Source organism: Synchiropus splendidus, chromosome 16 (assembly GCF_027744825.2).
Source record: "Synchiropus splendidus isolate RoL2022-P1 chromosome 16, RoL_Sspl_1.0, whole genome shotgun sequence".
Taxonomy (NCBI): Eukaryota; Metazoa; Chordata; class Actinopteri; order Syngnathiformes; family Callionymidae; genus Synchiropus; species Synchiropus splendidus.
This window is the reverse complement of record NC_071349.1, coordinates 19,879,823-19,893,768: the sequence shown is the minus strand read 5'-3', so window position 1 is coordinate 19,893,768 and position 13,946 is coordinate 19,879,823. Positions and strand designations below refer to the sequence as shown.

General features: G+C 47.2%; 1 protein-coding gene and 2 non-coding genes across 7 annotated transcripts in view; 2 read left to right on the top strand and 1 right to left on the bottom strand.

Moving 5' to 3' along the window:
* Positions 1-2,935: 2,935 nt before the first annotated feature.
* Positions 2,936-13,946, bottom strand: part of dnmt3ab (DNA (cytosine-5-)-methyltransferase 3 alpha b) — a 28,378-nt gene continuing 17,367 nt past the window's right edge. For 4 of the 5 annotated variants that reach the window (XM_053844815.1, XM_053844813.1, XM_053844817.1 and 1 more), the window contains 17 exons: positions 10,690-11,100; positions 9,898-10,056; positions 9,692-9,799; positions 9,438-9,594; positions 9,207-9,353; positions 9,069-9,113; positions 8,790-8,869; positions 8,588-8,700; positions 8,301-8,484; positions 8,139-8,223; positions 6,903-7,048; positions 6,744-6,834; positions 6,529-6,677; positions 5,478-5,563; positions 5,331-5,400; positions 5,059-5,177; positions 2,937-4,991 (listed from right to left, as the gene is read on the bottom strand). In XM_053844815.1, coding sequence (XP_053700790.1) covers positions 4,850-4,991; positions 5,059-5,177; positions 5,331-5,400; positions 5,478-5,563; positions 6,529-6,677; positions 6,744-6,834; positions 6,903-7,048; positions 8,139-8,223; positions 8,301-8,484; positions 8,588-8,700; positions 8,790-8,869; positions 9,069-9,113; positions 9,207-9,353; positions 9,438-9,594; positions 9,692-9,799; positions 9,898-10,056; positions 10,690-11,100 — 2,292 coding nt within the window. In that variant the 3' untranslated portion in view covers positions 2,937-4,849. Of the gene's footprint in view, positions 4,992-5,058; positions 5,178-5,330; positions 5,401-5,477; positions 5,564-6,528; positions 6,678-6,743; positions 6,835-6,902; positions 7,049-8,138; positions 8,224-8,300; positions 8,485-8,587; positions 8,701-8,789; positions 8,870-9,068; positions 9,114-9,206; positions 9,354-9,437; positions 9,595-9,691; positions 9,800-9,897; positions 10,057-10,689; positions 11,101-13,946 lie in introns of all 5 variants that reach the window. The other variant, XM_053844816.1, reaches the window with a different exon arrangement.
* On the top strand, positions 7,292-7,373 carry trnal-aag (transfer RNA leucine (anticodon AAG)). Its single transcript has one exon. It is a non-coding gene; the product is annotated as a tRNA-Leu (tRNA).
* trnal-aag (transfer RNA leucine (anticodon AAG)) lies at positions 10,361-10,442 on the top strand. Its single transcript has one exon. It is a non-coding gene; the product is annotated as a tRNA-Leu (tRNA).

The window sequence follows — 13,946 nt, the reverse complement described above, 5'->3', positions numbered from 1 at the left end:
GTATATATATAGTCACTTTAATTGGAAATATTTAGCACCATTGGAAATGAACACGAACGATTCCTCTTGTGATGTAAAGGGAAATGACGTCGCCTAGTGGAGGGCTGTGCAGTTACGTTAAAGGGCCAATAGAGTGCGCTGTTTTTGTTGCCATACACGCATACGCAGGCCGAGTCTGCAGGTCCAATTACTACCTCTGGTTTGGTCGCAGAGGGGCACAGTTTTGGTTGCTCTGTCAAACACATACACTTGTCTTTGTGGGGACCTCTCATTGCCATGACCCTTTCCCCAGCCAACCTTCACCAGGACCCAGTTATCTTGGAGTTTTCCTCCTGAAATGGAGGGTTCCCCTCAGAAGCACAAGGTCCCCACAGAGGCAGACAAACACACACACACGCCCTGCTTGACCGTGGCTGTCATTGATGACTGGAGGGCGAGGGTGGTGTTGGTTTCGGTCTGGAGCAGGGGGAGGTTTGCACTGAATTTGCTGGGATTCTAAACCTGGACGCACCTTTACAACACAAAACAGACTTGGAGTCTCTCAACACAAAATGCTCAAAGCATATCCATTCGATTTTGAAGCTAATTTTGATGATATATATTAGCAAATAATTATATTTAACATCTTATATGTCATTAAAAAACATTGATAGCAACAGGACAGAAACAGTTATGTACATCATGTACAACGGGGGGCGAAGTTGAGAAGCTCAGGCGAGCCACTTGTGCAGGGACAGAACTGATGGCAATAAGGTCACTTCAGAACTCAATAGCATCACAACATGAAGAGATTCCATCCATCCATCTCGGTTGGCGCCAGGTATCGTCTGCTTCTCTGCTCTGTGAGCAGCGGCGTCTCGCTCCTGTCAGTTTAACGTTTTGACAAACTCAACGCAGATACAATCAAGCTAATTTACGCGTCTAAAAGGAGAAATTTGTCAACATGACAACTCAGATTTCCCGGGAGCCTGTGGCGCCCACACATTTGACCTGTGGTTACAATCGTACAGAAGCAAACAAGCGTCCCAGCGCGGGACATGAGGTTCACAGCACCTGCGCCTGCTGCTCAACAAAGCATCAACTAATGTTTCACATGTTCGACTCCGTTGTCGCACGTCTATTGGCACAGCCCTAACGTATACAAAATCGTATAACAACAGGCTAAATCAGTTCACATCATAAAACAACAACAATCGATGTGAAAAAAAGACAAATAAATCTGAGAAAAAGAGAAAACATACATTTAAAAAGTGCCTTATTATGTTGATAAAACAGCACAAAATTGCTATAAAAAGGTAGAAGAAGTGTGTGAAGCCGCACCATGTTGTGTTCAGGATTTTCCTCCCGACAGTTTTACAGTTTAAGAGACGCGGCCGCTTGTGGTTACTGCAGTTACCGCGCTCGATAACAGTTGTACAGTATTGTCCGGATGAAACTAGAAAAGTAGCTCACCGCAGACTGTGATCTTCAAAGTTTACACATGGCAGGAAACATCGTCACACATGTGGCAAGGCTCTGTTGGTGCAGAGGGCCTGAGTCAGAGACGAGAGCACCAGGAGTAGAAAAGCTCGGATCAGAGGAAGTAAACAACAACAGCACACAACAGAGTTGCTAGGTGAAGGTCCAACCCAGGGCTGCACCTGTGCTAGGCTGCTGAGGTAAGAATGAGTCGCTCCCGTATGACCAGCCACAGCTCTCAACACCTCTCAACAGCCAACCTCTGCTCCTGTGAGCGCGATGAGCTCACAGTTCCTTTGCTCCTGTTGGTGTAAAACTAAGCGGAACAGATTCACCCCCATCAATGGTCCCAAGCTCTGGACCAGGACCGAGCGGACAACGAGTGCTGACACAGCAAAACAAAGCGAAAGAGATAACCATGATTCAGGGGGAAAAAAGGGACTATTGCTTGGCTTGGCTGTCTTTATCTGAAAACATTAAAAGTTTACGTAGCAAATGATATTCAGTAATGTTTAGATAAGAATCTCCCTTTTTTTATTTGCATGTTCAACATTATTTTAGCATTATTTTGTATATCTGACATCCAAAAAATGAGAGAGAAAATACCATAATAACATTACTTAGTTATACTTAAGATTAGGGAACATCCTCATCCGCTTATCCTTCGCCAGGTCGCGGGGGCAGCAGCTTCCTTCCCTTCTCCAGGGAAACATCCACTACCTGGGCCAGTGTAGCGATCTAGGCTGTGTCCCATGTCTCCCCTCTAACACCAGCACTTGGTTGTGAGCGCCCTCCACCGTGAAGCTCCCTCCACTATGAAGCTCCCTCCACTATGAAGCTCCCTCCACTGTGAAGCTCCCTCCACTATGAAGCGCCCTCCACTATGAAGCTCCCTCCACTGTGAAGCTCCCTCCACTATGAAGCGCCCTCCACTATGAAGCTCCCTCCACTATGAAGCTCCCTCCACTATGAAGCTCCCTCCACTATGAAGCTCCCTCCACTATGAAGCGCCCTCCACTATGAAGCTCCCTCCACTGTGAAGCTCCCTCCACTGTGAAGCGCCCTCCACTATGAAGCTCCCTCCACTGTGAAGCTCCCTCCACTGTGAAGCTCCCTCCACTATGAAGCGCCCTCCACTATGAAGCGCCCTCCACTATGAAGCTCCCTCCACTGTGAAGCTCCCTCCACTATGAAGCGCCCTCCACTATGAAGCTCCCTCCACTGTGAAGCTCCCTCCACTGTGAAGCTCCCTCCACTATGAAGCGCCCTCCACTATGAAGCTCCCTCCACTATGAAGCTCCCTCCACTATGAAGCTCCCTCCACTATGAAGCTCCCTCCACTATGAAGCGCCCTCCACTATGAAGCTCCCTCCACTGTGAAGCTCCCTCCACTGTGAAGCTCCTCCACTGTGAAGCTCCCTCCACTATGAAGCTCCCTCCACTGTGAAGCTCCCTCCACTGTGAAGCGCCCTCCACTATGAAGCTCCCTCCACTGTGAAGCTCCCTCCACTGTGAAGCTCCTCCACTGTGAAGCTCCCTCCACTATGAAGCTCCCTCCACTGTGAAGCTCCCTCCACTGTGAAGCTCCTCCACTGTGAAGCTCCCTCCACTATGAAGCGCCCTCCCACGACCAAGTGAAGCGACCGACGTCCCTCAGAATTGGGACGACACTTAAAGACAGCGTCTCATTGGCTGCAGTGCTGTGTTTTGTTTCCTGCATATCCAGTGTTGGAGACAACGTTTTGGAAATGACAGCTCCAACGTTTCTGCAACCTCTTGCATCGATGCTGATCATCTCACTTGGTTTGGTGAACCAGCGGAGAAGAAATGGGCGGAGCCTATGTTGCAGTGACAGATGTGTCAGAGGTGTGAGGATGCTAACGTTAGCCTGGATGCTAGCCCACTGTTGTTTGTTCAGAAGAAATCCAAACCTACTGTTGAACACCCATGTTGTATTGTTCATGTTGTGGGACACGGTGGAGCATTTGGCTCGCTGACGTGTGACACCAGAGAAAAGAGTCAACAGAGGGAAGAGTGGTCCTGGCTACTAACATGCCCCTGTTGTCCTGTCCAACATTGTTGTCAAATAAAGTCCTTTGGTCTCCTGGACATCTCTCCACACTTCATGTTCCCACTTGGTTTCAAGTCAGCTCCGGAGCTCCCTGGGTTTGAAGGCATCATTTCAAGTGGTGAACGGCCAGTGAGGAGGACTGGGACACACCACACTGACATGTGACACACAGAACCCAGTGTTAGATGGAGAGATGGGACAAGGCCATAATCCCTCCACCTGGTCCTGGGTCGACCCCTCTGTCTCCTCCCAGCCGGCCATGCCTGAAACACCTCCAAAGGGAGGCCTCCAGGGGGTGTCCTCATGAGAGGCCACCTCTCTCTCTCTCAACGCAGAGAAGCAGCGGCTCGACTCCGAGTCTCTCCCGAGTGACAGAACTCCTTGCCCTATCTCCAAGGGAGATGCTGCCCCCCGACAGAGAAAACTCATTTTAGCCACATATATTACTCTAAGTACTAATAACTATCAGTAACCAAGCAAGTGTATTGCTGAGTATTGGTTAATAGATGTCCCCTAATCTAAAGTGCTGCAAAGTATTTTTATATTTTTGCACAAAGGCACCCACAACCCAGTCTTGTTTACTTGCTTTAGGGCATCAACGGCTGCGAGTCCTGTGCTCCTGCAGCTGTGTGGCTGGTGTTTCCTCACAGGTTATTCAGAGATCGATCTGTTCTCATGGATATGAAAGAGGAAAGTAAATCTGTGTTGTTTCGTTCAAACACTCCCAGTCGGAAGAATCACCCGATCAGAAGCTGAATCTCAACGACAACCCAACTACAACTCATCATTGTGCAACTTCCTGTGCAGCCTAACGTGATGTTGCCACATGAGCGAGGATGTTTCCTGCCATGATGGAGCACCATGGTATTGTCACCATATTACAGTAGTACCTTAACCTTTAGTTGCGTCAAGAAACTGTAAACAAAGAGGTATTTGTGATCTGGTGTTTTGGATTCTCAGAGACTCGTAGCTTTCCCAGCACTGTAGACCTGTCACGCCTCAGTAGATGGCAGCACCGACGGTGGAAGACACGAAGCCCTGATGTGTTACTACCACAGACGACTCGTCTTGTTGTCATCACCCAAAAACACACGGATGTCTCAGTGCCGTGAGCAGAAAGCATCGTCTCAAGTATAGCTTGCACAAACAAACTTAATAACACTGCTAAAAAGGCCAAAAAAACCCATCCAAATTAAATAAAACAAGAATAACCATTCAAATAATGTGAAATCTACATCAATTGTCAAATGATAAAGATATAGAATTTGAAGATGGAGGCTCTTATTTGTCACCGGCGGGTGGGGCTGCACCTGCCGCTGCTCACACGCAGGCGAAGTAATCTTTGAGCGGAGCGAAGAGGTGGCGGATGACGGGGACGCTCCACGACCGGCCCAGGAGCCTCTGTCTGGCCAGGCGACTCATGTTGGAGACGTCCGTGTAGTGGACCGGGAAGCCAAACACCCTGCCAGGCAGACGTTTCACGTCACCTTCCACGTCACACGAGAAGAGCTCGCACGCACATCACCTACCTCTCCATCTCAGTGCACCACAGAATATCCTCCTTCTCATTCATGTAAACTGGGAAGTGCTGGTCTTTGCCCTGCTTGATGGAATTGGACCTGGTGGTGATGGTCCTCACCTTCCCAAACTGGCACGAAAAAAAAAGCATCTTAACGTCAACTCTAAGACATTACCTGTGGCTACCACTAAGCGTCGCCAATGTGCAACTTTCTGAAACAGCTTTGCTCGTCAGGCTCCATCTACTGTCTGGTCTACTTCAATTGAACTTAGAAAAAGCTACCTTGGCCGTCCTGCCGTGTTCTAAACACTCTTGAAGATCCAACTTGTCGCTGCACATGGCAGACAAGGGCCTGAGGAGGAGACAGAGACAGATGACGCGCCTTATCAAACAGAGATTTGACACCTTCTTATATTGAAAGTCACTGACCTGTTCATACCGGGCAAGTTCCCCCAGAAGTAGCGGGCACGATGGGCGGCCGACACTTCCTTGGCGTCGATCATGACAGGGTTACACTGGGAGACACAAGCAAAGACTTCCTGACCGTCAGTTGACAGAACTATGTGAGGGAAGCATCGAGTCTGACCAGGATGGTGACAGTGGAAGGTGAAAGTAAACGGTTAGAGATGATACAAAGATTGAGCAGAAAAAGAAATCTTTATTTTGACTTAAAAATAATTCACTCACAAATGAGTTTTTCCAAGAAAAGTGACAAGTGCAATATTCATTTAATGAAGTCAGTGAGCAAATATCGTATTTTCTTGTGAGCCTGTGGAAACAGAAGCCCAGCCTCAGTCTGGGTTTGACGTTCTGTTTCCACAGAGCCACCACACACACAGCTAGCTTTTACTCTTCAGCTAAAGAACTGACTTTGTATTTGCCTCATTATCATAGCACATGGATCATGTGCTATGATAATCATCACCTTCTTTTCATATACTACTTTTCTAGGTCAAGAATAAGAAGAATAATTAGGAGAAGAAGTTGAAAAAGAAGTTGTAGAAGAGGAAGATGAGCAAAACTGGAACAAAAGAGGCATAGAAGAATCAAAAGATGAGTAGCACAAGAAGAAGACACATATGAGGAGTATAAAAGAATGATCACAATGATGACAAAGATAACAGACGATGAATACTAATGGGTGTAGATGACAAAAATGACAAATGGAAGAAAAAGAAGAGCAGAGGAAGAAAGAGAGGAAGTAAAATGACAAAATAGAAGAAGAGGAAAAGAGGCATAGAAGAAAAAGTTGGCAAGTAGAGGGAGGACAAGATGATGACGATGGAAAAGACAAGTAGAACGAGAAAAAGAAGATCAAGAAACACATTAAATAAGTATTAGATGAGAAGATGAAGAAGAGGAGGAGGAGGAGGAGGAGGGAGAAGCACTTTGGCAATAACTCATGACAGTGAGCAGCTGTATGACCGAGGTCCAAGTGAGGCCAGGAGACATACATCGATGCAGTGGCACAGCGACTGACCTCTAGAAAGCGAGAAATGTCCCGCTTGTCACTGACGCCCATAGCGACCACATTTTCAAAGAGCCAGAAGAAGGGACGGTCGTCTCCGATCTTGGGCCGAGCTTCGTGGAGCAGCCTGTAGAACTCAAAGAACAGGCGGCCGGTGCCTTCTGTGGGAACCACAGACAAAACAAATCACTTCACCATCACCGACAGCAGAGAGGTTCTGAACTCACCAAACAGCCCTTTCCTCGCAGGGTTGACGATTGACAGGTCATTGCAGGGACTCCCACCAATCACCAGGTCGAACGGACCCCACTCGTGTATCTAGGCCAACACACACTGTTCGAGTGAGGAGCCCTTCACAGCAGTACTCCGGCTCTAACTGAACTTACATGTTTACGTGTGACAGTTCTCACGTCCCCAACGTACATAATTTGACCCTGATGCCGAACGATTCCTACAGTAATGGAGTCTTCACACACCTCTGAGGCGACATAGCGATCCACCTGGATGCCAAGTTCCCTCAGTACCAGCAGCCCTGCAACAGAAGCACAACCTAGATATGATGAGATATGTCAGATGACCTGACTCACCTTTAGGAGCAAGGGACTGAAAAAGTGAATGAATTGAATTGAAGAAAAGAAGGGGGGATGCCACCGTTGCAAAGCACACTAACAAGTCTGTTGTGACATGAAGTGGGTCTGCACCACTGAGCTTTGGACTCGATTGAACCGACGCCTTCATAGAGACTGATAAGTTGACTGTATCAGGCCTCTAACATGGTAGCGTGGCCGAGCGGTCTAAGGCGCTGGATTAAGGCTCCAGTCTCTTCGGGGGCGTGGGTTCGAATCCCACCGCTGCCACTATCCCTTTAACTTAATACTCCGATCACTTACAGTTATGAACAGAGGAAAAAAGAGGGCTGAGTGGGAGCTTTATTTGTCAAAATGATCCCGAGAACATTCAACTTAGGGTAACTCTCATGACTCGAGGATATATTTAGTTATTCACCGACAAAAGCTACCAAAGACATTTGTTGTCACAAAATACCTTTTTGACGAACTGCGTGACAGTGGTCAGTCAAACAAAGCGTGAGCTGACAACACAGACCAGAGCTAAGTGAAGCTCACACGAGGAACACACTGTTGCTAAAGCTGAAGGTCAGGCATTTCCCGTTCTTTCTGATAAATCACAGTGAAGTTTAAAAACATTTTTTTGCTTTGAATATCAGATTTTGTCATGGTCCTGATCTGTTCCTGCTGACAGCTCTTCAAAAGGACTCGACCCTGAGTGCATCACCCGAACATCTCTCCTCCCAACGGCCCTGGCAGCTCTTCTCCTTCTGCTTGCTCCTCCATTTCTTTTGGATATCATTTGTTCATGAACTTCTCCTGGCTTTGATAGAAATGTATCTTACACCAAACTCTTTAGACTTTGAGAACTTGTGTGTGAGTTCACCTCAGGACTGTCTTTACTTTGGATTGACACTGTCATCCATTAAAGCTTTTTCACTCACTGCACCGGAACAGTTTCAGCTTCCTGTTTTAAAGGTAATGACTTTTTGAAGGTGGCAACACAATCTTGAAGTGATCGGCGACGCCGTCCTGAGTGACTCAATTGGGACTCACCTGTTGCGATGCCGTCAAAAAGAGACAAGACGCGAATAGGTTTCCTCTTCTCCACCATGACTGGGGGGTAAAGCTTTGGTGGTTCCTGTGATACAACAGCAGGGGAAGTCAGTCACAGGACAGCTTGATCTTGGTGGATCTGAAGCGGAAGTATAGACTTACAAAATCTTGGTCGTGGTTATTGGCGAAAAAGTGCTGCAGGCGGCACGGCCAGTCGCTGCGGCGCTCCAACATGCCTGACGTGTTCTTCTGACAGCACATGTAGCAGTTCCACGGGTCTTCTTTGATGGCGGCGTGAGCTGCTCCCTGACCCACCAGGAGGTCCACACACTCCACACAGAAACACCTGGACACAGAGAACAAAGAAGTTCACTGGAGAAATAAAGAAGCTCACTCGTTCAAGCCCAAAATTGGAACACACAGTTTTAAATGAGTTGATGGCGACTCACCGACAACAGTTGTTGTTCCCACACATGAGAACCTCTCGTCCTCCACAGCAGATCGTGCAGTACGATTGGTACCCGTCGTCGTCATACTGATACGCACACTCTAGGAAGCAGTTCTGGGAGCACATCCAACAAAGGTCACGACCTTTCAACATTGGACGCGTCTTCCAAATCAGCTCCGGGAGGCGCCTCCATCAGGACTCACCTTACAGCTCTGGCACATTCCCCCTGCAAACAGCGGGTGCTCCAGGCTGACGTTCAGACTTCCACAGGAGATACAGATGTCTGCAAAGAGAGGAGGGAAATGAGGTCAGATGGTGATGTAGGAACCTCCAGGAAATGAGCTGCGCGGTTAATAAACTACACAGCAGACGTCATGGCTTCTACTTGGCGGCGACAAGGGCGAGTGTAAGTCATCTGAGTGCTGCTGTCCCCAGAGACACAGAGGTGCAGCTGTGAGCTATGATACACCGGCAACGCTTACCTTCGATGCTGCGGCACTTCTGCCTCACTTCATGAACCAGCCGCTCTGGAAAATACACCCAAAGCCAAATCATCAAAATCTTCTCCCTCAGCTTCCGCCGCCTCACACTTCCCTGAACGAAACAACGCGCGGCCTCACCTCGTGTCCTTTCGTCAATGATGTCTTTGACCTTGAGTTTCTCCACTGTGCTTTTGCGAGGCTTCTTAGCTGGCGGAGGCGAGTAGGCCGCCGTCTCTGGCTCCACCCACATCTCAGGGTACACCTCTTTGTACGGATTTTGTTCCTCTGGGAATCACAGCAAGTCCAATGACAAACAAAGCCCATCAGACCTCAGTAGAACTGATGATTCCAGTATTGTCGTCGCTTTACCTTCTGCAGGCTCAAAGCCTTTTGGTCCCGTCGGTAGGAAGCCGGCAATCGCCCACTCAATCATCTGCTTAGTCAGCATTTCTACTGATTTTGAGGTTTCTGTTTCGTCACTGGCAGGACAGCCCACAAATGTTTTGCCCGCCCGGGTGCTCGCCACCTGAAGACAAGAAGGATTCACTTCTGTAATGACCTTGAAAGTTTTGAGCACGGCTCTCTGACTCTTAGAAGTGGAAGTGGCTGCCATTGTAACTCACCTGTAGCGCCTCAAAGATGGCTTTCTTGTACATGGGTTGCTTGTTATAGGTTGGTTGGTGAAAGGCATTGCTGAAGGAGCTTAAAGGCAACAGTTTTTCTACACAAACCTGCAGAGACGAACAACTTATTCAGTTTTAAAGATGATTTATGACTGTAAAACAAATTACCACCAAAGATTGACATGGAAAAAGACATAGAAACTCACCACTGAGAACTTTCCGTCTCCAAACCACATGACCCATCTGGTTGCCTCGGCGGCTCGGCTCCGGCCCGTCATCCACCAGGACACAATTCTGCCAGGCCACCATGAGAACCCCCGTAGCTTCCCCCAAACCAGCTCTCCGATGCCAAAACCACGGTCGTCCTGTCGGACAAAATCAGTATCAACGTTGGGAAGTTGATACGTTCACAGTACTGTTTTAGCTTCAGCTGGATGAACTAACGTTCAAAGATAATCGAATGCAACTTGTCTTGTATTCCCTGTCCGAAAAATAACCATTGGTTAGACATAGAGGGGATCATAAAGACTATTATCTACCTGATGGTGTCTACATATATCATAGTTAGCAGAAGCAGGTCACCACCACAGAGCTTTGGACAGGGAAACCAGTGGTGGTGTTTGAACCCAGACCTTCACTGATAAAGTCACTCCACCAAGGCCAACTCATGGTAGCGTGGCCGAGCGGTCTAAGGCGCTGGATTAAGGCTCCAGTCTCTTCGGGGGCGTGGGTTCGAATCCCACCGCTGCCAAATCAATGTCAGGAAGTTGATGTTTTAGCTTCATTTGATGAGCTGACACTGAATTAGAAACTTGTGAAGAAAGACAAATCAGATGTGGAGAAGCTTGGAGAACAAGTTAGGAACACCAGGTTGATGGGATATGGAGAGGAGGGGTTGGGTTTGACCAAGAATGGTGCATGATTGTGGCTTAAATGTCTTATCTGAATGTTTATGTGTGAATTTGCAATAAAATTCAACTTGAAAAATCTCCAGCTACCTCATATTCAGGTTCAGTGTCTGCTGACTTGGGGGACGTTTTGTTTCCATTTTGTATTGCAACCGGTTCAGGGGTTGTGGCCACAGTGGGGGAGGCGGGGTCAGTAGGCTGCTGCTGCTGCGGCTGCTGTTGCGGCTGTTTTTGCAGTAGCTGCCTGTGCTGCTGTTCTTCTTCTTGCTGTTGCTGGTGCAGCGACGGCAGGGTCTGCTGTGATTGTTGTTGATACTGAGGCTGAGGCTGAGGTTGAGGGTGAGGGTGAGGGTGAGTGTGCGACGGCGGCTGAGGCAGCTGCTGTTTTGAAGGCTGAGGGTGCTTGATTATTGAGACTTTTCTCTTCAGGGTCTCAGTTTCAGACTCCGCTTGATCCTTTATCACATTCATCGCTGACATCACTTTGGCCTTCTTCTCTGCCTGAAACAGAGGAGCAGCAGGAGGCATAAGAAAGCGGAACTACAGAGGTGAAACCTGTACATGACTTCTGAAGAGCCCAGACGAGAGACGCTCTCACAACTGTCATGGGAATATATTTGCTCTCTTTTCCCAAACGCTTCAAATCAAATCGAGGGCACCGGATTCTAAAGGGTTAACGCACTATCATATTAAAGCCTTTAACAGGCAAACAAAGCAGCGCAGATAGAGTTCTCTGCAAAAAAAACAATACTGATACTGACGTCTCACAGCTGCAGGCGGAAAAGAACAACAGCATGTCTCCCTCACGCATAATGGGCACATCAATCTTTCACAGAGTGGATGTTCAGTAAGACCAAGTCTCAACCAGAGCGGGGTCAGAAGTACAGCCTATAGCATCAACCAGATTCAGCCACCTGTCAACTGCACACATGACCACATCTTGCTTGTCGTCCTGAGCCGTCTCTGGCCAGCGATCAAGCAAAGGATTCTATTTCAAATCCCTCCCATCAGTCAGAATCCCTCCACAAGCACCAATACTCCTCACTTCAACATGTGCTTCAAGACATTCTGAGCGCCACACAAATCAATAAACCAGGAGAGCAATGCCATGATGATGGAAACCATACAGAGAGCAATGATTGATTTGGTTGCCACATACTGATTCAACAATAAAGTGTCTGGCGCACAACTGTCAAATGGTGATGGCGGGACTCTTGAAAGTCTTTGTAAACACGTCTTTATCTCTGACCGCTGGGCCCATTCATCACGCTCAGCGTATACGGTAACTCTATAGTATCTATAGCTGCAGTGGGAGGTTCACAGGGTTTGTGGTACCTGACACTGAACCGCTAGGTCGATCAGAGCGTACGCTTAAGCCTCGCACGCTAAATCCCCAACAGCTGCACTCATTCTGACATCTCTCTCTCTCCCTCTCTCTTTCAGAAGCACGCCAGCTTTCACATGCAAGCTTTCTTCTTTCATGCCTTCAAACATAAGCACATTGTGTGTGTCTACCGTAGCGCACGTAAACACGTGTGAGTCATACTATAGTGTCCATGTGAGAGCGCAGCTGTGCTAACTTCCTTCATGCCTCTCTCAGGTTCTCAGGTCCACTCAGCACAATCACAACGCTGAGAAACATTGTTCTATTTAAACTGCAGGAACCAGCCACCACCCCGTCAAACATGGTGAATAAGGCCACGCAGTGGAGGATAAACAAACCTCAGTGAACTGAGGAAGCTAAAAAGCAGTTCTCAAAACCCCTGATTGCATCGCTGTAATAGTACAGAAGAGAAATTCTGGTCTTGGCTTTTGTTTTGTATCATCATGAGAATGATCTGGAGGCCAGGATTCATGAGAAAGTTGTGTAAATCACTTGTAAAAATCAGCGTATGAGGCTTTGTGAAACAGTGTCCACATTTTTACAGGCCACTAGGTGGCACTCCCTGCTCTAAAATCTTTGGATTTGACCAACCTTTTCAATGAGACTTCACATCACTGTTAAAGCAAGAGCGCCACCTACTGAACTCTGAAAATGAGCCTCACCAGCCCATCACGCCAACCAAACCCGCTGTTTTGGTGTTGAAGTCCTTGTTACTGTTTGGCAGCCAAAAAAGAAAAAGAAAAACTGAATCTAAATGATGAGCGGCTTTATCTGGGTCTAAATGTTCCTCTCTTTTGCCTGTGAGCAGCATTCGTATTGTTAGAGTAAGAGGCTCTTTTTAAAAATCTCATAGTAAGGAAATGAAAAACACAGACTTTAAGCAATATATACAAGTAAACAAGAGGTGACGAACTGGTATAAATTAAGACATTTCTACCTCTGCTATAACCAATCATACAGTTCACACTTCATCTATTGCCATGTAGGAGCCTGAATCATAAATAATAATAACAACAATAATAAACAGACATAATACAAAGCTCCGGTAAATAATTACACATGATCAAGAGCATGTAGTGTTTCTCACGGATGAGCGCTGTGTATTCATTTGGTGCTTGTGATTGCCATATGCTGCTTCAACAAAGTTGTGAAACAAATAATTCTCGTATCTTGACACCTGTTCACAGGAAATCCCAACATGATTCAGGAGCACCAACTTAATGAGATGGGAGTGATCCAGAGTAATTGTCTGAAAGGCTCATACAAGCACCACATCACCCTACAGCTACTGAGACGAGCTTCATCGATTGAAAGAAAGAGCAGATCAAGAGAGACTTAGAAAGGAGTATGGTTCATATCGTCCTGCCCCGGCTGCCTTTTACACAATAGCTCCATACGAGGGGTGGGGGGTGGAGGGGGAAGCCTACAAGGCGTGGGGAGGAGGATTCGGCACAGGAGAGTAAAAACATGTGCTCTTCGATCAAACAGGCTTTGCTGTGGTTTATAAATATCTGTCCTCTAGTGGCGGATAGATGGTTCAAAGCCCGTGGCCATATGTGCAAGGCTCCACACTTGAGTCCAACTCTCAATTCGGATAAGAGTGAATTGATGATAATGCAATGCCACTTTAATGTACCATGTGTGCAGGAAGGGAATGTGTTCAAGTACCAACCCCGTACATTAAGGTGGATCAAGTGTTGCAGTATGAAGTGACAGAGAGAGCTATAACAGATACCATCTTTCACAAATATACTAATCAAACAAGCTCATATAGTGTGTTAGTCACTATCTTTCACATTTCTCAAACTCAAGTAATAGAAAGTTGTGAGAGAGAATCATCCCGTCTTTGAAATTTCAGCCTCTCCAGGAGCCCTGTAATGCACTATTAAACAGCTGGGCTAGTGTTACACTGCAAGCTTCCGTGTGTTTAGGGTCTCTTTCTCCTCTGAGAAAATGAGAAAAG